Source organism: Acanthochromis polyacanthus, chromosome 19 (genome assembly GCF_021347895.1).
Source record: "Acanthochromis polyacanthus isolate Apoly-LR-REF ecotype Palm Island chromosome 19, KAUST_Apoly_ChrSc, whole genome shotgun sequence".
In the NCBI taxonomy this organism is placed as follows: domain Eukaryota; kingdom Metazoa; phylum Chordata; class Actinopteri; family Pomacentridae; genus Acanthochromis; species Acanthochromis polyacanthus.
The window spans coordinates 28,156,846-28,181,692 of NC_067131.1; the positions used below are offsets into that span (position 1 = coordinate 28,156,846).

The 24,847-nt window shown below is 38.1% G+C and overlaps 2 protein-coding genes across 8 annotated transcripts in view; one reads left to right on the forward strand and one right to left on the reverse strand.

Moving 5' to 3' along the window:
- The window catches only part of LOC110960444 (SRC kinase signaling inhibitor 1-like), a 206,479-nt gene that overhangs the window by 21,621 nt on the left and 160,011 nt on the right, over positions 1-24,847 (forward strand). The window contains exon 1 of one of the 7 annotated variants that reach the window (XM_051939811.1): positions 13,594-13,808. The exons of the other annotated variants lie outside the window; for them this stretch is intronic. The gene's annotated coding sequence lies outside the window, so the exon portion shown is untranslated. Of the gene's footprint in view, positions 1-13,593; positions 13,809-24,847 lie in introns of those variants that run through there. 7 annotated transcript variants of the gene reach the window in all.
- LOC127531145 (E3 SUMO-protein ligase ZBED1-like) lies at positions 4,604-7,953 on the reverse strand. Its single transcript, XM_051939825.1, has 3 exons — positions 6,849-7,953; positions 5,572-6,191; positions 4,604-5,482 (listed from the first exon to the last, which is right to left on the reverse strand). The coding sequence occupies exons 1-3, from the start codon at positions 7,699-7,701 to the stop codon at positions 5,081-5,083; spliced, it is 1,875 nt and encodes a 624-aa protein (XP_051795785.1). The 5' UTR covers positions 7,702-7,953; the 3' UTR covers positions 4,604-5,080.

Sequence of the window (24,847 nt, forward strand, 5' to 3'; positions counted from 1 at the left end):
TTGAGAAATCTGTAAGCTTTGTAACTTTTGCAGACCTTTTATATGCAGACACAAGCAGCTTTTTAACACACTGACGGAAAAGGAATAGCCCAAAAAGCAGAATATCGGCTCTTTATTGTTATTTTCCTTCATATTCTTACTATATTCCAGCTACTTATGTCCACATCTGCCTGTTAGTTGATTACATTAATCGATAATGGTCACTTTGGGTCGATTTCTTTCTGATTTTGGTCTCTAATGCCATCTTCAGCATAGTTTTCTTTCAGTTTGGGCTCAGACATAACATATAGTTCACTTTATAATAAATTGGGGGGATTTTGGAGGCAGCTGAGGCCTCTAAGGAAGCATGAAGAAGCCTGGAGAAACAAATTGGCCGCCATCTTGCCACGCTGCTCTGTTCTCATGCCATTTTAACCTCTGTCTGTGTGTCTGTATATATATATTTAAACCGCTGCAATCATCCCAGTTTCTGTTGCTGAATAATATCAGGACACTCCGGCGATGCTGGTCTGGCTTTACATTAATAGCTTGTTTGCTTTGAAAACATCTATTCTCGACTTCACTGCGCCGAGCCGCTGATTATTTTGGATCACTGAGCCGGATGTTTCTCGTGTTATTTGTGGAGAAGAAGATGCAAACAATAAGAGAGGAACGATGCCCCTATAAGCTGCCGCGATATAATCAGCAAACAGTATTTTTTCTTTACTTTTCTCATCTTGCACAGATTTACAGTCGCAGCCCTCCTCCTCCAAAACACATTTCATCTCCTCTGCAGCGTTCCTCGGCAGCCTTGGAGAGTGATTTCATTGGGATGACAAGTGCGCCTCTCCCTCCATATTTCTGCCACCCGGGCCTCTAGCCTCAATCCAAAGGCAGCCTGCAATAATATAAGGTCTTTTTTTTTTTTTTTTTTTATCCTATCTGATTCTAGCTATGCTGAAAGTATTTTCCTCCTATCACAACATCACCAGCGCTGGCTTTCCTCCATTCCTCTCCGTCCACCGAGCAGAAAATGTTTGCAGGCGGCATTTGGGGGGTTGGCGGCTATCTGTTGGAGCTATCTATCTTGATAATTGACCAGTGAGAGTAAACGCGACGGCGATCGGTGTGACGCTAATACATTCTGCCAATTTGACATGCTCATAATCCGCCGGGCTCGGGTTTCCGCCCTGCAGCCATCGCGGCGGTTTTCGAAACACATCTCACAGCGGGCCGAGCGCGTGGGCGGAGGAGCGACACTCGGGCTAAATTAGGAAACCGGGAAGCGTTCGAATGGAGGGAAAGTAGGGAAATTGGTGTAAACGTGTTACAGAGGCAGACACGTATGGATGGATGTATCTGTCACGGTGTTAAGCCCAGCTGGGGGGAGATAAACGCATCTTAGCATCACAACCAATTTGCTCTGTATGCCGCTGATTGCTCTGGCGGCAGTGAATGACGTGAATAGGAGGTATACTGTACATCTGGAGCGTAAGCGGTGAGGAGATGATGCCTCAGACTAATTCCACCTGGCACCGCGGCCTCGTTTAGCAACGCTATCAAACAAAATCCGGGTGTATTTGTAGGAAGACCTGAAATACACACAGCAGTAGCATTTAGAGGAGCACAAAGCTTGGATAGGACGTCGACTTAGCAATAATAAATACTTATTTTGACACTAAACATGTCAAAAATGTTCATTCTTACTCGCATGATGGACCACAGGTTTATGTTTATGAGCCTGCTGGGAGTTAGAGACCAGAAACAGATGTAAGAAATAAAGCATCTAAAGAGAAATTAATCTCTTTATCAACCAGTAGAGAGAAGAGCAGGTGTCTTAGTGAGTGAATTATTATCACACACAACTAATTTAAGCTGTTGAACCTCCTAAACCCTGGTAAACTCTTGCCATTTTTTTGTTTTTGGCTCATTTTTCACTACAATATAAAGTCCTGCGCCTCTATATAAACAGTTAGAAAGAACTGAAAAATCTGCAGTATAACAGTTGAAATGCCACAAATCCTAAGAACACATTAATGAAAGTTGAATTTCTGATTATTTATTCCACAAAAATATCCATAAATGAAAGAAACCTGTGTAACAGTTTTCCAAATGTCTGCACACTGCAGATATTTTGCTCACGTTACAAACAAGATGGCCTCGTTTAGCAACGCTATCAAACAAAACCCGGGTATATTTGTAGGAAGACCTGAAACACACAGCAGTAGCATTTAGAGGAGCACAAAGCTTAGATGTGACGTCGGTTTAGCAACAAGATATATAGATTTTAACGGTATTTTGACATTAAAGATGTCAAAATGTGAGTTTATGCTAATATGATGGACCACAGAGTGATAATTATGAGCCTTGTTGGTGTCACAGAGACCAGAAAAAGATGTAAAACATGAGAAATAACAGCCATCAAACAGAAATTAATCTCTCCATCAGACATTAGAGAGCAGAGCAAGGGTCTTATTGCTGTCACACACAACCTGTACTGGCTGTTTAATCCTCTGTTGTCATTTTAACAATAAGAAATATGGATTATAACAGTAGTTTGACACAAAAAAATCAAGATTCTGTATTTCTACACGTGACAGACTACAGATTTATAATTATGAGCCTTTCTTGGTGTCACAGAGTCCAAAAACAGATGTAGGATGTTAGAAATTCAGCATATAAAGAGAAATTAATCTCTTTATCAACCAGAAGAGAAGAACAAATGTGTTATTGAGTGAATTATTATTACACACAACTAGTTTGCACTGCTGAACCATCTACTCCCAAGTAATTTGTTTTTGTCCATTTTTTCCTCACTGTTGGCTCATTTTTCACTACAATATGAAGTCCTGCACCTCTATAAAAACAGAACAACCATAGCTAGAGTGCCATTATATGGCAGCTCTACACACTACAGATATTTTACAGTGTATGCTTTTAAAATATTCACAAAAACTTTGTGTCATGAGGGTAAACCGGGCTGTTCTTCAAATCTGAATCCTTATAAAAACAGTTTACTGGTCTGCTTAGATTCGGCCGTCATCATTTGCGAGTAAAAACCAACAAAACTCAAAAATTCACGGTAATCAGCCTTTTATTGGCAGAGGAAAAACAGGAACAGCAGTTGTCTTTAATGGCTGCTGATTTCTGCAGCTACACAATTACAGACGGAATTACTGCTGCGTGAGTTTTTTTTTTTTTCCTGCCGATCCCTCGTGTGTTTAGGGACGTTTCAGATTCGTGGTGGGAAATGACAGCCTCAGAGAAGAAAACTACAGCACAGCGAGATGGCAATAAGAAGAAAAAAACGGGGTTTAGTTAGTGATTTGACACATTTTTACTCCCCGTGTTCTCATTTTTCACTGCACTATAAAGTCCTGCACTTTCATGGAAACGGAACAACCGTAAATAGAATATGATAGAACTAAAAATGTCTTCTGTGCAGTTTGACACAGTTGGAATGCCATAAATCATAACGAAGAAAGTTGAATTTGTTTTATTATTACATGCACTTTTGTCCAAGTAACAGGTGTTGAAAATAATAGAAAAACAATGGTGCCTCATTAGAGATATTATACTACAACTGAGGAGTTTTATTTATATGTTTAGGCATTTTTAAATTGTCTTAAGTCATAACATCAATAAAAAACACTAAACACAGCGGCAGACTTGGCAGCTGTAAAATGTTTCACCATGCTGAATGCATCTCCATCAATTTACTGCTCAGTTCACTGTTTTTTATTGATCCCGTAGCTTTGATTTTAGTCTCATGATGATTTTGGACAAATATTGAGTCATTTTGGGCTTTTTTCTTTCGTATTTTGCAGAAATTAGAGCCTTTTTTTTTTTGCCAAGTCAGAAGCCATTTTAGATAAATGTCAATTATTTTGGACAAGTTTCAGTTTCCATTATTTTTTTTAATCATTTCAGACATTAATTGGTGTAATTTTATTTGATAGTTATGTTTATTTACTGAGTTGATAATTCATATAATGTGAGAAATTATTAGGTTAAATAAGAATGCACTTTTATTTGAGTGTTCACATAAATAGTGAGTCAGTTTAACTTTGGGACTCCATTACCCATGATGCTCGGTTTTTAGCAAGGAATGTTGGGAGCCAACACAAATACAGGCATGGAAAAATGTAGTTTATGCTAGTAGCAAGTTGTAGTGTGCCATGAGCTGAAGCTGCTGTTCCCTTTGTATTCACTAAAGCACTTAATGAAAAGAAGTCCAGACTTTTTACTTTTTCTGAATGTCACTGTGGAAGCCTTACATTAAGAGATGTTCAAGTCATTGTGGCCATTTCTCAATTATTCTGGAGAAATTTGAAGCTATTTTAGTCCAATTTTCTCAATAACTTTGGACCAGTTTCCAATTTTAGTTCATGTCTGACAAATTTTGAGCAATTTTGGACCAACTTTTAATTATTTAGGATTTTTTGGGGCATTCAGAGAAGTTTAGAACATTTTGGACGTCAATCAGAAAAAAATCAGTCACTGGATACATTTTTAATCCATTTTAGACAGTTTCCTCAGTTATTTTGGACAAGTTTCCAAATTAGTTTTTTTTGATAAATTTGTAGTCATCTTGGACAATTTTTTTACTCATTTAGACTAGGGCTGAACGATTTTGACCAAATTCAAAATTGCGATTTTTAGCTACCAATATTGCGATATCGATTTTTCTTCGATTTTTCTTTTTTTTTTAACTGCACCAAAAATACCTTTTGTTGTATATAAAGCTACATAATAATAACAAAACTATCTTGTTTATACAAAGCCATTTTTATTAAATTCACTGAATGTGAAGCTTTGTGAACATTTGACTTTGTCAACAAAACAAAGTGCAGAGAGTGCATAGTGCAACAAACTCTCAAAACTCAAGTAAACTTTTCAGCTTGTAAGTTAGAGATAAAATAAAAATAATAAATAAAAGTATTCAAAGAAAAGATATCAGGTGCATCAAAATCAAATGCTTGCTAAAGGTAAATATTAAATACCTTTTAACATTTCTTTAAATTAAAATACTTGAGTACGAAACACTACTAAACAAACTTAAGTGCAACTGAACGAAACACCCTCCGCCAGGTTTTACTGTTCACAGGTTCTTAGCTAAGAAGACCAACATGTCCACGTTTGCTGGTTTAAGTGATGCTCGTGTGCAAGTGACAATGTTGCCCCCTGTGCTAAAAAGGCGCTCCGAAGCAGCACTAGTGGCAGGTATACACAAGTACTTGCGGGCCATTTTCGACAGGTGGGGAAAGTTAAATTTGTACTCTTTCCACCACTTAAGTGGATCGTCTTCTCCATCAATCAAGGGGGCAAGGAGGTAGCTGCAAAACTCGGCCTCCACAACATCTTCGGGCTGAACACTGACACTGGACACATCGGAGGCTGAAGCGCTGGACTTGAAGAGGCTGCCAATTGACTTCTTTCCTTTTGCCCCACTGGAATGTGCACTTTGTGGACCGTGGGCACTTTCGGTGCGAGATCTCTTCTCCTATCAAGTGAAGGATAAAAATAACAAAATATTTCAGTTTATACATGTTTCAACATAATATCATATTCAACCATACAATTTTGACTTACTTGTCTTAGTATATCCAGCATTTCTGTCTTCAGTCTGCTTTTAATGATGGGAATCTTGTCTGTGTTGGTGTACTTTGTTTTGAAACGAGGGTCTAAAAATGACGCCACATCCAAAAGTTCTTGAGTGATAGGGCAGCTGTATTTGTTTTCAAGGTATGTCTGGACTTTGGATTTAATTGACTTTGTTAACTCAGTATCCTCTGCATCATCAGCAAGCACAGATGTGGCCAAGTGATGGAGAACAGGCTTGAGGTAGGAGATGCTGACGTACTCTTCTCCGGATAGAGCATCTGTGAACTCTAATAGTGGATGTAGTGCTTTGTGAATAGATTCAAGCACATCCATGTCTTGCCACGTTGGGATGAGAGTGCGTGCTGGTGTTCCTGATAAGACCTTTGATATGGCCTTGGCCTGTTCGAGGACTCTTTGGATCATCTTCTCTTTGGATCCCCATCGTGTTTGACATTCCACAATGAGACAGTGCTCAGGTAAGTTAAGCTGCCTCTGTGCTTCAGCCAAGGCTATTTTCTTTTTAGAGCTGTGTGAGAAATGCCCTACAAGCTTCCTACACAGTCCTGTGGCTCTTGACACCTTGTCATCTACTTCTTTAAGAGCGTTTTCTGAAAAACAAAGCCAAAAAATAATTAGTTGATAGTCACCATCACATCTTTTACAGCTTAAGCCAAGCAGCAGTTAATTTACACCATTAAATTTAGAAGTGGGTAGAGTAATGTTAGAAGAAGCTCAAGTAAAAGTGTTTAAAAAAAAAAAAAAAAGTATAGTAGTAATGAGTCACTTTGATTTTGAGGGTAAAAATTCTGAATAATATTTTAGATATGGCAAACAAAAACATACAGTAAAAATCATAATATTTTCAATGAAATCCTCCAAAAGGTCGAGGACAGATACTAGCATTATCCAATTAGAAGTTAAAAAGTATAAGAACAAACTTCAAAATGTTCATCTAATTGAGTAATTGTGACTTAATACTACCCACCTCTGATTATAGTTTCACATTTAAAGCCACCATGTAAATGAGAAACTAGTTGTTTATGTTGCTTGTGAAGGGTCTCAGTCGTACAGGAAGGACCCATCGTAAAAAGGGTTTCTTCAGTCGTCATCTGTACTTGTAAGTACAGATGACGACTGAAGAAACCCTTCTTACGAGTTATTTATGTTATAACAAATGACCCCATTCATTTATGTAGAATTATCAATATGTTTGTCAGATGTTTTTGTCTGTTTTTCCACCACACGTGAACAAAATACAAACTTACCAATGGCGAGGTGGAGTCTGTGTCCGAAGCATTGAAGCCTGGTCCACTCATTCAGCTCCGCAGCCTTCACCATATTTGACGCGTTGTCTGTGGTGATGCACACAAGTTTTTCTTCAGGTAGATTCCAACACGAAAGTCCCTCCCTCAGACTTGCTGCAATATTTTCGCCTGTATGGTCGTCTGGGAAGTAGGCAGTTTGAAGGCAGCGAGCTTTTATGTCAAAATCTTCAGTGATGAAATGGACCGTGAGACTTTGGTACGGCTCAGATGCACGACTTGTCCACAAGTCTGTTGTACCAGCGAAAAACCCAGCTGCTTGAATCTCCATCATGACTTCGTGCTTGCACTTTTTATATAGTTCAGGGATGGCAACCTGGCTGAAGTAAGTACGTGCGGGGATGCTGTATCGCTTGTCCAAAACATTGACCATCTTCATGAATCCAGATCCGCTGACACTGTTAAAAGGCAGCATGTCTTTAGCCAGGTACTCCGCTATTGCCTGTGTGATTTCTCTGTGTCTTTTTGATGTTCGCTCGTACGGGGTAACATTTTCAAACATCACTTTAAGTGAAGCTTGTTGAGGTGCTTTTGGTCTTGTTGGTATTTTTGCCATGCAGCCATCATATACGGTTTTGTGGTGGTTTTTTAGATGTTGGAAAAGATTTGTAGTGTTTCCTTTTGATGTTAAGACTTTCGCCCCACATGTTCTGCAAATTACCTCCGACTGTGCGTCGTCTTCTTTTTTAAATCCAAAATACTGCCAGATAATGGACGATCCTTTTCTCTTAGACTGCAAAGAAACAGTCTGTGCAGTGTTTCCATCGCTGTCTTCACTTTCCTGATCCTCACGCATTGTGGGGAAAGTTTGTTTGCTATAAGTTAGCTGCTAGCTGCTGCTTGCCTCCGCTTGCCTCTCGTCAAGGTGTGCTTCTTCTTTCCCTAACTCCGCCTGCTATACCAGGGGCGGGCGCACTATCGCCCCTAGCGGCCTTGGATATGAATGCACAGGCATGATTAAAATGAATGGGTGCGAAACAACCAAACAAAGGCTCAAAATCGAGTAGCCACGCGATTTCAAAATCGCGTGACGTAATATCGCGATAAAATCGCAAATTAGATAAATCGTTCAGCCCTAATTTAGACAAACACTTTGGTCACATTTTGAGTCACCATAAATATTAATATTTGATGTTTCCAGCCTAGCCAGACTTTGTTTCTGGTGAAACATCTTTCTACAGATGATGTGCTCACCATCTGTAGAAAGATGTTTCACCATGCTGAGTGTATCTTCCAACAACTTGCTCCTCTGTTCACTGTTTTCGAGCCATGCTGCATTTATTTTATTGGTCCAATGTGTTTGTTTTCTCGTTTACTTTCTGTTGTCGTCTCCTCTCTGCTCTATGGACACACTGCCTGCAGTTCAGCCGAATGTTCCTTGAATTTTTGTCACGTGACTGTTAGCAGCTCATGGCTTCTGTGTTTTGTTTTTTTTCTAATTTTTAAATGAGACATTTAGAATGCAGTGATTTTGATTTAATTTTAGTCTTTTTGATCATTTTTTCTATTGGAACCATAGATCACATGTAATTTGTTCAAAGACAATCGCAAAGTTGATGATTGTTACCATTTCAACGGTTTCTGGGTCTGATAAATGGTGTAGTTTTGACGTATAAAAGCAATCCTGCTGGGGTTTTTGAATTTCAGAGTAGCTTAGGTCCTTCTAGAGCTGATATTCGTCACATCTAACTCGTCTAACATGAACCGACAACACGTGTTACAGTTCAACATGAGAGGGAGGCGGCTGACTAATTTAGAAGTTTGCCAAAATAAAACAAGACGTACAGCGGTCAGTTTGCATTTTTGTCAAGCTGAATCTCTGACAGATGTGTAACCACGACTCCCACCCGCACCAAAGCCACAATCTGCTGTTAGTATGGAAATGAGGGAAACATAACAACCGTTTGTCAGAATTCTGGGTGAGACAACCGTCCAGATCTGCATTGTTTCTCTAAAATTATTGCTGTACATGATGTTTTTCATTACTGATGCAGCAGTAACGTTTTATTTTGTCTGTCTGAGACATAAAAGCAGCTCCGCTGGTAGATAAAGCACCACAGTAATAGTAATGCAGCATAAAAAAAATGGTGAGTGCAAAATAAATCGCAAAAAAAGACCAACTTTCTCAATCACAGCTACTCAGATTCACCACCAAGGCAACGACGACTCCTAATGTGATGTAATGTGACATATTATGGAAAAAAATAACAATTTTTATGAAACGGTGCTCACAATGCCTACTTTTTCTAGTGAATTTCTGCATTTATGCCTCATATAAACATAAAAATTGCATATAAACGTTTCAAATGATCATTTAAGACAAATACGGAGTATAAATATCATGAAAAAATTCAACCTGCAAGTTGATTCATGAGAATCTCAGCTTACTATGTGTGTATAGTGTTTGTATAATCGTGTTTGCAGTGTCCTTCTATTTAAAAAAAAGCGTATACCGATATAAAAACGGCCCGCCCGCGGGCCGGCGTACTTTAACGGGTTAAACAGTTAATTACAAAAGATAACGATATAAATAGCGTTATTTATCTCGAAGCAGTCTTTTCCCAGATATTGCTCAGAAAACTAAATTGCATAACGTGAGAAATGCAGTGTCAAGTTGAAAAGCAACAGATATAAGTATGATGCATGACTGATAATAAAATAAATAAGCTCAAATTAGACTAGAAAAGAAAAAAGATAAATAATATAGATAAAACTGCCGCAGTAGTTAAGTAATTTCACACGTGAATATGGCACCTAAAACATGAAATATTAGACATTCATTTGAAATGTGGCACCTAAAACATTAGATATTGGACATTAATTTAAAATATGGCACCTATAACATGGAATATTGGACATTAATTTGAAAAAAAAGGCCCCTAAACCGTGAAATATTGGATATTAATTTGAAAAATTGCACCTAAAACATGAAATGTGCCACATCAATTTGAAATATGGCACCTAAAACATGAAATATTAAACATTTTTTAAAAAACGTAACATGCCTTTCAAACCCGAAACCCGATACTGAGAATATTTTCTGTTTTTGTTGCCTTTCTTAATAGCAAACTAAACATTTTTGGGTTATGAACTGTTAGTAAAACAAATAAGCCCTTTGAAGACATCTTGTTATGTTTTGTGAATTATTTATTTGCAGCTTTGGTGACAGTAATGTCTCTTTCCAGGAAAAAACAAAAATGTCCTGAGTACTCTGCCTAATCCTCAGTGTTGACAGATTAATTACTGAATATTTTATTATATATTTGCAATTGAAAATGTCATTTTTTTCAGTGCTTTGAGCAGCATGACTAAATTTCTTTCTGCTTGTGTCGTGTCGGGGCGCCAGACGTCTTGGAGATGAAAACACTTTGTGGCCAAAAGTGTGCAGATGGACAAACATTACACTCAAATGAAAATGTTTTATTCCATCAATCTGCTGCTTTAACAGCTTCACTCTCCTGGTTTTGGGACTTTAGCTGCAGGGATTTTCTCCCATTTAGCCACAAAAATATCACTAAAGTCCAAGACAGACGGAGGATACGACGGCTTTAAAACCACCTGGATAATACTGTGTTTTTGGTCGACAACGGTGCTTCTGGTGTCAAAATAACATCAACATAAATGCCAGTCGAGATTAAATGAGAAAATCATTATTATTCACTTCACCTGTCAGTATTTATTATGTTGTTGCTTGTTTGTGTTGCACTTAGTGCTGCAAATACCAATTACTGATCCTTAAATGTTTTTTTTTTCCATTTCTAACGGTTTAAAACCCACAGATATTCAGCTTAATATCACGGAAAAGTAAGAAAACTACACAATACTGATGTTTGAGGAGCCGGAATCGAGTCATTGTTGCCCTTTTTGTTAGATAAATCAATAAATCTGGTTTATTTAGGCAACACTTTTCATACAGACGAACTGTTAGACAAAATGCTTTATAGATAGAAGAAATAAAAATGCAGTAAAAACAATTCAAACAACCCAAACCATACCATCATGTTGTAAATGAAGGGCTCAAAAGAAAAAGGGTTGGGGAACTGAGGAAACACCAGATGAAATTAAATATGAGCTAAAATGAACAAATAAATCAATTATCTATGATTAAAAGATATATATATATATATTGCTAAAGGGGCTAAACAGAGGTCAAAATTCAATAAAACAGAACAAGAAAATAATAAAAACGAAGTAATAAACAGCACATTGAGTAGACTGAAATATGTCAAAACTAAACAAAAAGAGAAAACCTTGGTAAATTCCTTGATTATCAAAATAGTTTCTGTGGAGACTAGAAGCTTCTTTGTGCACAATCGACTCTTTCAAAATTCCACGTGAGGCGTTCAGGGAACATTGGTGAAGATTGTCTGTCTATTAGCAGATCTGAGCAAGTAAGGAGTTTTTGGTACAATTTTGTTCATATTGAGGTTGAAAATTAACTTACTTGAACTATTTCTGGAACATTTTGTAATGAAGTTGTGCTGGCCTGGAGAGGAAAATCAAAGCAAATGAAGTTTTAGTCACTCACTGCTCAAGTTCTCCTAATTTCTTTCTACTAGCTCCAGCAAGTGCTGTTGTGTTTGGTATTCATTGTGATTTTGTCATGACTTGGTTTTCTAGGTAACCCCTCAAACAACAAAACCCACTGGTTAGTTAAAAAAACAAAACAAAAAAAACAAAGCTTTGTTTAAAATAAGTTACTGAAATTACACCATTTTTCATCCAGAAAAGGTAAAAACTGACTTTTTAACATTTTGTGTGACGTGTGGTTCCAAAATCAGACAAATTTAAGTTTAAAGTTGTCATATTTAATCAAAAATCCATTTATTCCACCGAGATTGAACCATTATCACCAGTTTGTCGAAAACAAAACCAATCATGTCAAACAGCCATGTGACAAAAAAATCTGTTGACTTTTAGGCTGAACTGCAACATATGTGAGTATTTGTAGATTTTGTTGCCTTCCTTAATAGTAACTGCAATTTTTTGGGTTTCGAAGCAAAATTAGCAGTTTTGAGTGTGAATCGATTGGTATATGTTGAGAAAGTGAGGTGCTTTGGATCCAATTTTATTTATATTCTGATGAAAAATAAACTTATTTTATGTCTTATTTGATGCAGAGACTTGTACATGAGGGGGTGCACAGTGGAGTAGTGGTTAGCACTTTTGCCTTGCAGCAAGAAGATCCCGGTTTGAATCCCGGGGTGGGCCTGGGATCTTTCTGCATGGAGTTTGCATGTTCTCCCTGTGCATGCGTGGGTTTTCTCCGGGTACTCCGGCTTCCTCCCACAGTCCAAAAACATGCTGAGGTTAATTGGTTACTCTAAACTGTCTGTAGGTGTGAATGTGAGTGTGATTGTCTGTATATGTAGCCCTGTGACAGACTGGTGACCTGTCCAGGGTGTCCCCTGCCTTCGCCAGAGTCAGCTGAGATAGGCTCCAGCACCCCCCGCGACCCTAATGAGGATAAAGCGGTGTTTAGAGAATGGATGGATGGATGGTCTTGTACATGAGCAGAAATGGAAGCTGTTTATTTCAATCACAATAATTGTGGTTATAATTTCAGCCATAATTGATTGGCATCTAGATGTACTAGACTGTTAATCTGGGAACTGCTGCACCTCATGTAGCATAAATATTTCCCAATTTCTACTGAAAATTTCTGCGCTCCTTGTTGCAGTCGTGAGGGTATAACGAACTTAACTGCAACCCTGGGATGGAATTTTTGTGACTTTTCGGTTGAATTGCAGGCTGTGTTTGCACATAGCAAAAAGATGCACATGGAAGTAAAAATAAAACATACTTGAGCACTAGAATGTCTACCTCTGAACTCCACAACCCAATGACTGGTTTGAAAGTCATATTACGTGTAAAAACAAAAAATCACCAAAATTGCACCATTTTTCAGCCAGAAACTGTAAAAACAGAAAGAATTGTTGGGTTTTCAACATTCTGTGTGACATATGGTTACAAAATCAATTAAGTCTGAGCTTGAAGTTGTGATGTTTGATCCAAAATTACTTTATTCTCCATGTCTTAATCAAAAACTCACCAGTTGGCACCAGACTCTGTAGAAAACACGACATTTCTGCGCTCCTAGTTGCAGTTGAAAGTGCATGAAAACTACCACGTTGGTTCCAAGCGCTTAGTTAAATAATGTCATAATTAGGTCGAGCTGACCCTTTAACACTATTACAGAAAATTAGCATTTTGACGACATGAAATCTGTAAAGCGAGAAACATAGTGTGTGCTATGTAACGTGCAGTCGGAAGTTCCTTCTCTCTTCAAACCTGCAGCCTGTTCTGATTTGCTGCCAGACTTCTCCAGATGGAATAGCGGATAGTCTGACTCACTGACAACATTTGCATCTCAAAACGAGAACACAAAAGTTGCGTCGTATTTAGAGCGCCCCGTATAAACAATCAAAGCGCACAGCTGGAGTCGCTGCGGCACAAAACGAAACGCAAAAGACCTCGGCGAGAAGAGGGAGTCGTAGCAGTCATTAAGGGGCAAGACTGCTCTCTGCAAAGTCTGGCTTATCTGCTGCAAAGGTGGAGGCTCGGGGAGGGCGATTCTGCTCGGGGCTCATGTGCAAAGCCGAGATACAGAACAAGAGCGAAGTGCGGGGAGAGAGGCGGCGATAGAGCTGGTTCATTTGCAGCTCGTCCCCGTAGACTGTGGAAAAGGATTAGAGAGAGGCAGGGAGAGGAGGAGAGCGAGAGGAGAGGGAGATGCTCTGTCTTAGCACACACTGAGTAACTGCCTCCAATCTTCTCCACTGCACTGTGCACTCTCTCCTCAGCACCACTCACTGCTCTCTCCTGCCTCCATCACACATGTGCAAACACACCAATGTAGAGTGTCGGCCGAGAGGGGGAACCTGCACAGGACCACCAGCCCAGGTACGCTCCATCCATCCTCTTATCCATCCATCCTCTCATCCATCCATCCATTCCTGTCACACATTATGCACCAGCTGCAGCTTCTTCTTCTTCTTCTCTCTCTTTTTTTTTTTTTTTTGTCGCTGTACTGATCCAGCCACTCACTCTCTGCAGAACACTCTGCATGCACCAAGATTATCCGGCTTCTTTGCATAGCCCCAAGAGAACCAAAAGAAAAAAAAGAAGATAGCACTGTGTGAGAGAGGGAGAGGAGCCAGAGATGGATGAGGGAATGGGGGAGGATGGGTGAGGAGGAAACTGAGCAGTGTTTGTCATGTAGGGCAGCAAAGTATGCGGCTAACCCGGGTTGACCTTCACGTGGGAATCGGTAGCACCTATTCAACAGCACGAGGTTCCTCGTCAACGCCCCCCCACCTCCCAGAAAAGTCTTCATGTCTTCTCAAGAGGGCCATGTTTATAATCATACGCCGTGAACACGCTCAGGGGACTCGCTGCTTGAGATGCAAATGGACGAGATTATTCATCCTTGTGAGATTAATTTGTGTTTGTCACAGGATCGGCATTCTGTTGGGAAAGAGAAAATCTGGCGGCGACACGATCTTGATCTGAGAGGTTTTTATTTCGTGGTGTGTCAAGTTTGTCCTCCGACTCCCAATCAGTTTAAAGCTTTTTGAAGTGCTCCGTTTTTTAAAAAAAAATTTTATTTCTCTTTCTGGAGGATCGGGTGACTCAGAACGTGGGGCTTCAGAATTCACTTTGATGCCGTTTTTTGGTATCGGCTCGCACATCTCCAGACTGCAGGGGCCTTTTTCTTTCTGTAATATTTTGGAATGAAGTTGCGCTGGCCTGGAGAGGAAAAGCAAAGCGAATGAAGTTTTAATCTGAGTCACTGCTGACGCTCTGCTTCTGATTTCTTTGATCTGGCTCTTACCAAAGAGTCAGAGCTGTCTGACAAATAGCTGCAAGAACGGAAACGAATCCTGCCTTTAAAATAACACCGATATGTGCTGTTGTGCTCGGTGTTTACTGTGATTTTATTGTAGCTCGACGTTACAATTACACATCTGAACTGCAATACACAATGATTGGTTTGATCAATCGGGTTATGTGTAAAAAAATGAGGAACAAAATGACACCATTTATCAGCCAGAAACGGTAAAAACAGACAGAATCGTCGGGTTTTCAACATTCTGTGTGACATATGGTCCAAAATCAACCAAATCTGAGCTAGAAATTGTGATTTTTAATCAAAAAAACTCACAATTGGCACCAGATTGTGTAGAAAACGCAACATTTCTACACTCCTTGTTGCAATCATGAAGCAAAAATTGACTCGGCTGCCAAAATTCCACCATTTATCAACCAGAAACCGTAAAAACAGCAAGAATCATTTGGTTTTCAGCATTCTATATGACATATGGTTCAAAATCAACCAAATCTAAGCTAAAACGTGCAATATTTAATCAAAAAATCACATTATTTTACGTGTCTAAATCAAAAGTCACCCAAAAACAAACCACTGTTGCCAGATTCTGTAGAAAACAAAAACAATTTTTCATTGCAGCGAAGAAACCTCAAATGACTCAGCTGTGACCATTTAGCACAAGTTTTGTGACATTTAGGTTGAGCTGCAGGCAGTGTTTATGCAGAAGAGGCACATAAAGAAGCAAATTAAAGAGCAAAATAAAGCATACTAGAGTAATAAAATGAACGTGGCATGGCTCCAAAATGGTGAACAGAGGAGCAAGTTGTTGGAAGACACATTCAGCACGGTGAAATATCTTTCTGCAGCTGATAAGCTCAGGAAAATGCTGCTGTGTTTAGTGTTTGTGTTGATGTTATGACATGAGATGACACGAGGCGATTCAAAAATGTGAATATTTGCTTATTTTGATGTCTTTCTCAACAGTAAGCTGAACATTTTTGGCTTTGAAGCAGTGATAAGGCAAATTTAGCAGTTTTAAATTTGTCAATAAGCAGATGTGGAGCAAGTCAGATCTAGAAAAAAATGTAAATTCTAAGTATGTAGAGACCATTTTTTATGGTACTGACATCTGTGGGCATTTGGACAAATTTGTACATGTAGATTCCAGATTTTTTTCCATTTTATAAGAGAAATAAGTAACAAAATTCATATTTTCTATTTCCTTTTTATGATTAATGGTAATTAGCTGCATCATACTGCAGAGAAATCCTGTTTTCTTCCAGTCGTGGTTTCCATAGAGATTAAGGACTTTATATTCCAGTGAAAAATGTCCACGGTGAGGAAAAATGCAACAGGAGCAAGAAAACGGCAAGAAACCACAGTCCTTGTTGATCTGGTTTCTTGATCGTAGTTTTGCCAAAATGTTAGCGTATAAAATTAAAGCTGAGGTCTTTGGGAATGTTTGTTTTGTTGATAAACCTGCAGGAAATTTCTCTCCGTTTATATGAAATAAAATCATTTTAGACTCAGAAATACATTCTTTTTGCTGTCAACAGTATCACAGATTCACAACGCGTAACAGAATTACCTCACACGTTGTCGTCATCGCCGCAGAATTTATATTTTTCTCTGGGAGCCGCCAGAAATATTATTATGCTGTGACATCACCCCATACAGTAATACGAGGCCGGTTCCTGTAGCTGTCAAAACAACCCAGAGGAAGATATCTGAATGTACAAAATCAACCACAAAATCACCGGCGGATTGAGTGGGTTTCAGCAAATATATGTAGAGTCAGGCTTTCGGGATTTAAAGAGCAAACACTGGGCCACTCTGACATTCAGAACGCATTCTCATCGAGCTGCAGTGCCACATTAGAGGCCATTTAAACAAACAGCTAATACAGTTCCAGTGAAGACAGCAGTGAGAGCTCACTAACAACACTGCTGACTTGTTGTGTTTATTTCTTAACCAATCGCTGCAAATTGCTTCTGCATGTGCGGTTATTACATCTGTTTTTGATCCAGTCTGCCTCAGTTAACAGCTGCAGCTTTTGTTAATACTTTAACGTGTGTTTTCTAGATGTCAGAATGATCGCATGAGGAAGTTAAATGATGCGTCTCTTTTGTTTTTGTCAATAAATCCCATTAACCAACAATGCAAGTTTCCTGCTGATAATGTGCATCCAAAGCCTAATTTATCTTCTTCTGCTGTGGAGTAGGACTCAAAAACACATCAGTGAGCCACATAAACACACTCTGAAGTGTATTTATTTGACTTAAAACCACATAAAATCTACTTTTTGTTGGAAATTAAAGAAACTTCGATCCATTTAATAGTTTGTGAGAAGCTATTTGGATGCTGTCCTGGAGAAGTTTAACCTGCCAATCAAAAAAATCGCTTTAAAGACATGTTATATTGGGAAGAAAAACACCCAAATTTCACTATTTATCAAAGCCAGAAACTAAAAAAATACAAGCAGAATCATAAGATTTTAAAACTTTCCGAAACCTTACCCAAACCCTGACCCTTCCAACAAATTGTGTTGAATGGTTCTGTTGGGAAAAGTAACCAAATCTGAACTTGGAGTTATGTTTCATCAAAAACACTTTATTCTGCTCTAAATTTGCAAAAAAAAAGCAAATTTGAACCAGATTCTGCATAAACAGACCCTAAAACATCAAGCGCCCTCCAATATTCGGATGGTTCTTGAAGTAATCATGTGTGTGCGATGTGCGGTTCCATTGGTAAAAATCAACCAAAACAAGCATAAAATTTTTTAAAAGTTCTACATGTTTCTTATTTTTTGCCAAAAATAAACTGCTTGCACTAGTTCTGTATAAAAATATCCCCATAAACCCAACCTGAAGTTTATTTATTTGGCTAAAACCCTCATAAAATGTCCTTTTTGCTGGAAATTAAAACAACTTAGATCCATTAAATGGTTTGTGACAAGCTTTTTGGATGCTGTCACAGAGAAGTTTAACCTCTGAACCTAAAAACCCACTTTAAAGGCATGTTATGTTGAAAAAAATTGCCAAAATCTTACTATTCATCAAGAAAGAAACTAATTCAGAAACGATAAAAACAATCGCAGGATTTTAACTTTACGAACCCTAACCCTTCCAACAAGTTGTATCGAGTGGTTCTATTAGGGAAAAATAACTAAGTCTGATCTTAAAATTGCGGTATTTCATCAAAAACACTTTATTCTGCTCTAAATTTGCCAAAAATAAGCAAATTTGCACCAGATTCTGAACAAAAAAACAAACCCTAAAACATTGAACGGCATCCAATATTCGGACGGTTCTTGAAGTAAACGTGTGTAGTGTGGTTCCATTGACAAAAGCAAGCACAAAATGTATGATAACTAATCAAAAATGACATCATTGTACATGTTTTAGTTTGTATTCTGCCAAGAGACAATCAAATGATGCAAAATTAGTCAAACAATTCCTCTACTTGCAGCTAAAATAGCTTCATTAGCTTCCACCAGATGTCTGAAAAACACAATAAATTAGCAATTGCAGGGTGTTTTTCCAAAGATAATCCCTCATCCAGTGTGTTTCAACAGCACAAAGCTCATCAGACATTTAAAGTTCGGTCACGTAAAGGACTATGGTGATTCGTTTTTAAAGCCAGGACGTCTGTGTTTATTGTCTCTTGCTGGGCTTTTTATTGATCTCCCATAAATACAGAAAAAACCGATGGCCGACCGTCTAGAAACGTTATTTTGACTGCAGCCGTTTTATGGTGCAGTTTTTATGGTGTGAAATAAATTGATAAAGCTCCTGTGTTTTGTTCCATCTATTGGAATTGATTTTAGCCTCCTCAGTATAATTTATAGCTGTAACTTTGTGTTGAGCTTTTAGTATAATTTCCATTTTTCTGTATTTTTTTTCCACACTAAAGCTTTTTGTTGTTCAGCTCTAAGTGGTTCCTAGTAAAAAAACAAAAAAACAAACTCCAGGCTGCTGTAAATTCAGATGCATCTCTAAGACCGAAAGTAGAATATGTTGCTTCTCATCTGCCAATGAATGGTCGACAGTTCATGATACTTTCTCATCTTTTAATCTAAATACTGAATAAAACTGCACTAGTCTTCAGACTGGTTAAATTAGTAAAACGTGACGCTTCAGAAAGGCTCCATGATTGGTGTTTACTGGCACAGCCTCATTATTTCACAGATATTTCCTGATGTTTTTACAGTTTCTTTTGGTTGATTGAATAAAGCAAAACACAAAGTGACAAAAGTAAGAACAAAAACACGAGTGAGACAAAAAGGAAACGCAAACCAACAAAAATGAGAAAGAAAATGGAAAAAAAATGAGACAAATGACTGAAGTCATACAAAAAACTAAATATTGCAAAAAAAAAATGAGACACAAAACAACAATCAGTGATCTAGTGTTTTACTTTATGATCAAATCAACTGGTCATTTTTGAGAATGTATTTTAAATTTATAATTATACAAATTTACAATCTGCAGTTAATGTCTACTCTGTAATTTTTACAAAATCATCCTGCAGGCCGGATTGGACCCTCTGGAGGGCTGGTTTTGGCCCACGGGCCGCATGTTTGACAGCCCTGTTGTAGGTGACCAGAGTTTTGTTGGTTTTCTCTTCTGTTTTTGAGAGTAAACTTTGACTTTGTTTACTCTGTTTATTGCGATCATGTAGCCTCCAGCGCCACTTTCTGATGCCACAGATTATTTTGCTTAACCCTTTAAGCTTTAGTCAATTCCAGCCGTTTTCAGTACAAAAAATCGCTAATATTCTATTTTTAAATAAAAAAAATTACGAAAAATACAGGGAATATTGGACGCGCATCGTGAGGTGCATTTCCTTGAAAACGACCGATTCGTGGATTTTATACCGACTTCAGGACATGTTTTGGACAAAATAGTTTACTTGCTTGTGTCATCTGGATGTAAAAGGTTGGATTATGGCCGTTTGTTGTGGAATCTTTTTTTCTGTGTGTAGTAATGAACCCGGAAATGTGAGTCGCGCTGTGTGCGTTGAAGCCGTGTATAGAGAACGGATGGATGAATATTTGTTTTTGTCGGACAAATGTGTTTTTCTCACCCGCTGTGGTAATCGCATCTGAAAGTGGTTTATACCGGCGGATTCATGAGAATCTAAGCTTTCCATCGGCGTATAGTGTTTGTATAATCGTGTTTGCAGCCGTCGAACATTCTTGAAATTCCTATGCAAATTAGTAGGTGTACCGCCGGCGGTACACCTACGACGCACTGAAGCGTAAAGGGTTAATATATAGTACTTAATAAAAACCAAGTCTAATTTGCATGGTTTTTGAGAAATTTTTAAATGATATTTCCAAACTTTGCTTCAAATTTGCTGAACAGTTTAACGGAAACCCAGCTAAAGGTGCTTTTGGTAACAAGAAGTCTAAAACAACGGCAGCCTTCAGGTCTCAGGTAAAACTCTCAAACCTTGATCAGTCCTCCGGTCATTTTTACTGCCTGCTTTTAGTATTCTGCTCATGCAGCCGCCCCACCGTCCTGTATGATTCCCTCCCCTGATGTACACAATTACCTGTGAGTGTCTGACCTCCAGACACCATGTAATTGCTGCCTTTCACAGACCGGTAATCAGTGAGAAAGACGCTGGAGCCCGTAAACCAGCCTTCTGCTTCATATGCACATTAAAAAAACAAAACAAAGAAACAGTGAAAATCTGACCGCAAAGGTGCCACGGAAAATACAATTTAAAAACTTTGGAGTTCTGTAATGTTCAAAAACTGTGGAATTAACTGCAGCAATAACACTTTTGGCTGATTTAAATAAAACAAAACTGTAATTTCACGATGAAGTGCAAAGAACTATTTCTAAAAATACAGGTTTTAATGTAGAAGTTATCATTTTTTTGTTTGCAATAAAAAAAATTTTTCTGTGATTTTAATGTATATTATCTGTAATTTAACTAACGGAAAAATCTGTAAAATAACCTAAATAATTTGCTATTTTTCAATCCTTATGCTCCCTTTTTTTCTATCAAATAATGTCAAATATCTCCAAACAAATTACATTTTTAACTAATTTAAGTACAGGAAAAATAGTATTATTTGAGAGTCAAATACTGCAAGGTACATTAAAAGTTTTTCTGTGATTTTACTTGATATTAACTGTGATTTAATAAAACAGAAAAACTCTGTGAATAAACAGGATTTTTTTAAATTATTGATTTTAATTTTTTTCAAATGTTAACATGCATTTTTTTTTATTAAAATAAGGGCAGATATCTGTAAAATATTGACATTTTTAGCTGGTTTGAAAACTAAAAGCAGCGTAATTCTAAAGTCAAATGTTGTAGAAGAGCACATTATTTGTTAAAATTAATATTTTCAGTGTGGATGTTCCTCACACTTTGGGCATAGCATGTAAACTAATACTTTCCCCCCTCTTTTTTTGTCTTTTAATGCATCTGTAATTTGCCAGAACAGGGAAAATCTGCAGAATTACAGTAAATTGTTTTTAAAAATTACATTTAAACTGTAAACAACAAACATTTATCATAGTATGTCACTTTACATGCAAATCTTGTATATTTTGTGGTCTTTTTTTGTTATTTTATTCAGATTCCCATGTATTTTAAAAATACAAAAAAAATCTTTTGTAATTAAAAAGGAAGAAAATATAATTACAGGTTTTTTTCGAGTGTTCAGTGCTCAGTAACTGTCCAGTGTAGCTCCAGTTTGTGCTGTCAGCGGCGCGCCACGCTGAGCAGAAACAGATGTTGTCGTGTTCAGAGCTGCATATGTTGACTTTGATTCATTAGCTGTGTTTAACAGCGGGAGGCAACGGATATGTAAGAAAGAGACAGTGGATCCCTGCAGAGCTGCAGGAAGTCGACCCTCTGAGCCTCCCGTTAAACGTACGGTGATGGTGGTTTGACCTCCGTCCTGCAGGGAAGCCGACCTCCAGCCGACACCAGCATCAGCCCAGAGCTGTCAGAGAGGAGATCAAGGATAACGAGGTCTGAGTCTGCTGCTGGTGATGCTGGAGGAGCTGCCGAAGCTCTCAGCTGAATCACTCCAAGACCAGTTTAGACTTCTCATTTCATATATGTCATTTAACAGTGACAGGCGTTTTCCTCATGTCGATGCTCTCACAGAGAAGTTTAACCTCTGAACCCGAAAACCCACTTTAAAGGCTCGTTATGTTGGAAAAATCATCCAAACCTCATCATTTATTAAAGCCAGGAACTGTAAAAGCAAGCAAACTTTACAAAAGTCTTCAAACAAATCTTGTATCGAATGGCTCTACTGGAGAAAATAACCAAATGTGAGCTTAAAATTGTGGTAATTCATGAAACTTTATTTAAACATTTGCCAAAAATAAACAGATTGCACCAGATTCTGTAAAAAAAAATAAACAGAGAAGTACCATCCTCCAATATTCAGGCGGTTCTTGAAGTAATCGTGTATGTGATGTATGCTTCCATTGGGAAATTCAACCTAAACCAACGATAAAATGTATGTTTGATTAAAAATTTGAATATCCGCATGTTTTCATTAATATTTTTGTCAAAAATAAATCGCTTGTATTAGTTCTGTAAAAATACCAAATAAAAACCCCCAAAATGTGCACTCCTTTGGTAGGTTCTTGAGCTAATCATGTTCAACGTCTGGTTTCATCTGGAAAATCAACCGACTCTAAGCTCAAAATGTTGATATTTTGTTAAATTCACGTTTTTCTACCCGTGTAATTTTCAAATTCACCAAAAATTAACAGTGTGCACCAAATTCTGGAAAAAAACAAAACAAAATGCAAACAAATTTTTGTTTGTGAATCGTTGGTGTAGAAAGTGACTTTTGATTGAATATCACAGTTTAAGCTCAGATTTTGTGGATTTTGGGCTCATCAAGGCAAATGTTGAAAGTGGCTAAAATGTGTGCAATTTTTTTAAAACCTCACCCTTCAAAATTGAATATTTGCTGTTTTCATTGCCTTTCTTCATAGTCATACAGTTGAGACAGTGATGGATTCAAAAGTTGTGGCAAGGGCTGGAGATTTATCTACAGAAATTTTAGAATTGATCATTGATATTAGAAGCGAATTATGTTTAAATATCATCACTTCAAGCTTAGATTTGCTTGATTTTGTAACAAAATAAATGTTGTATTGTGACAAATTTTAATTCATTGACATGGTTTTGTAGAAATCTGTTTTTACTTTAACATGAAAGAGTCTTTGGTTGTAAATTCTTGTCTGAAATCCCGACTAGTCCTGGTTGTTCTGTTTCTGTAGAGGTGCAGGACTTTATGCTACGGTGAAAAACATTGGAGTGGATTTGTTTTAAATAAATGGAGGTTGTACGGTGACTGTTTAGACTCTCAGCCATCGATGTCGTGATGTGTCTGAAATAAAAGCAGCTGGTTTGCTTTCGTGTCTCGAGGACGTTTCACCTCTTCATCTGACAGACGTCTCGGGTTCTGACACTGACGTTGACGTTACACGTGTTGTCAGGTTTGAAGCGACTCCCCCGTGTTTAGTTCGGGTTGACAGATGAAAGACTTTTCGTCGGGATGAGTTAGCGGATATCTGGGCTATTTCTGGGTCGGTGTGTTATTTGTCTAAGCGGCTGGCACTTATGGCGGAGGGATTTCATTATCAGCGGCCGTAAGCTTTGAAATTCTGAAATATGCATATGTGGAGGCTTTAAACAGCTGAGTGGATTCCCCTCCTGCTTCACTGTTCCTCAGAGCACATCAGTCTAGTAAATTGTCTCCCAGCACCAGTTGACTTATGACCGCTGATGTAACATGCTACCGTCATGCTAACACGCCATCTGCAGCCGGAGAGCTACGTTTTTAGACTGTATGCTGGGGGAAAAAACTGTTTCATTTAATTATTTAACAGAAACACCATCTGCTTATGAGCTGCAAATTAAAGTACATCTGACTGCAGTGATTTGGAAGACAAATTAGACGTAATTCAGTATATTGAGTGTCTTTTTGTTTGTTTTTTTGGCGAGCGGGAAGAGAGAATCCGACAGGAATCCAACTGTGACAGAAACAATGTGATCACAGTGTTTGATTTGTGTTTAACTACTAGATCAGATACCACAACTTCTAAATTCTGATGAATAGGAATTTCTACTTTGGTGTTCTGATTCTAGTTCAACCACCGCTGTAGTTAAGAGCATTTAAAGAATTACAGTTTAGTTTTTCTCTGAAATCTCTAGGTTCATTTGTTGGTCGATTTCCTGTCATTCGACCACATTCTCATTGGTCGAACATTTATCCATGTTATTTTTAAAAGGAGAAAGCTCTACATCAGCAGCTTCCCTGGTTTAATCCATTACTTTTAGCACCAGGATGAGAAATAAAATACTTCTTACTACATTTACTGAAGCTTTACTGGGAGTCGACTCCATACTGACTCCATGTCAAAGAAGTCGTCGTCGTCGTGGTATCCACAGGTGATTGGTTGGTCAGTATGGACCAAATTCTCATTGGCCCAACAATCTCTGGTGTTACTTTTATGTGGAGAAAAGCTCTACATCACCAGCCTTCCACGAAAAATCCATTATTTTTGGTTGCACGAGGAACAGACCATCTTTGAACACCCCCACTTTTTTTCAACTTTGAACTGGTCCAACCTAATGGAGACTGTTGGGTCTACCTTTTTAACATTTACTGAACTTTAACTCACAATTGGCTCCAAACTAATTGACTGAAACTAATTCAGAGTGTAATTATAGCGATTATATTCAACAATGTACGACTTCTTGTAAACTCAAGCATCTTCAGTGTCTAGAAAAGTGGTCTATTTTGACGTGGCTACACCATTTTCCGGTACCAAGACTATCGTAGCTAACGTTAGCTCTGGTGCCAAGAGCAACATATTTCACATTGAAGTGATACTGTCGGCCTGAAGTGCTGTGGCGATCAGAAAACTCTTGGTTGCACAATTTGCACACGACCTCGCTTTTATCCAAGCTGCCATCAGGAAGTTTTTTTTAAAGATAACTTTCCTCCCAACAAGCTCAATGCGTCTCGTCTTCCTTCACTGATTACCAGACATTCTTGTGTGCTGACAGTTTGTCCTGTGCTTGTTCTTCATGGCTGGAAAACGGACTTTAGGTTCAT

What these genes read in the sequence shown, in the direction of transcription:
- LOC127531145 (XM_051939825.1), bottom strand. Translation starts at nt 7,701, where the DNA reads ATGCGTGAGGATCAGGAAAGTGAAGACAGCGATGGAAACACTGCACAG. An exon ending in CAGACTCCACCTCGCCATTG is followed by an intron (nt 6,192 to 6,848) that starts GTAAGTTTGTAT and finishes TTTGTTTTTCAG; the next exon opens with AAAACGCTCTTAAAGAAGTA. An exon ending in TGCTGGATATACTAAGACAA is followed by an intron (nt 5,483 to 5,571) that starts GTAAGTCAAAAT and finishes TTCACTTGATAG; the next exon opens with GAGAAGAGATCTCGCACCGA.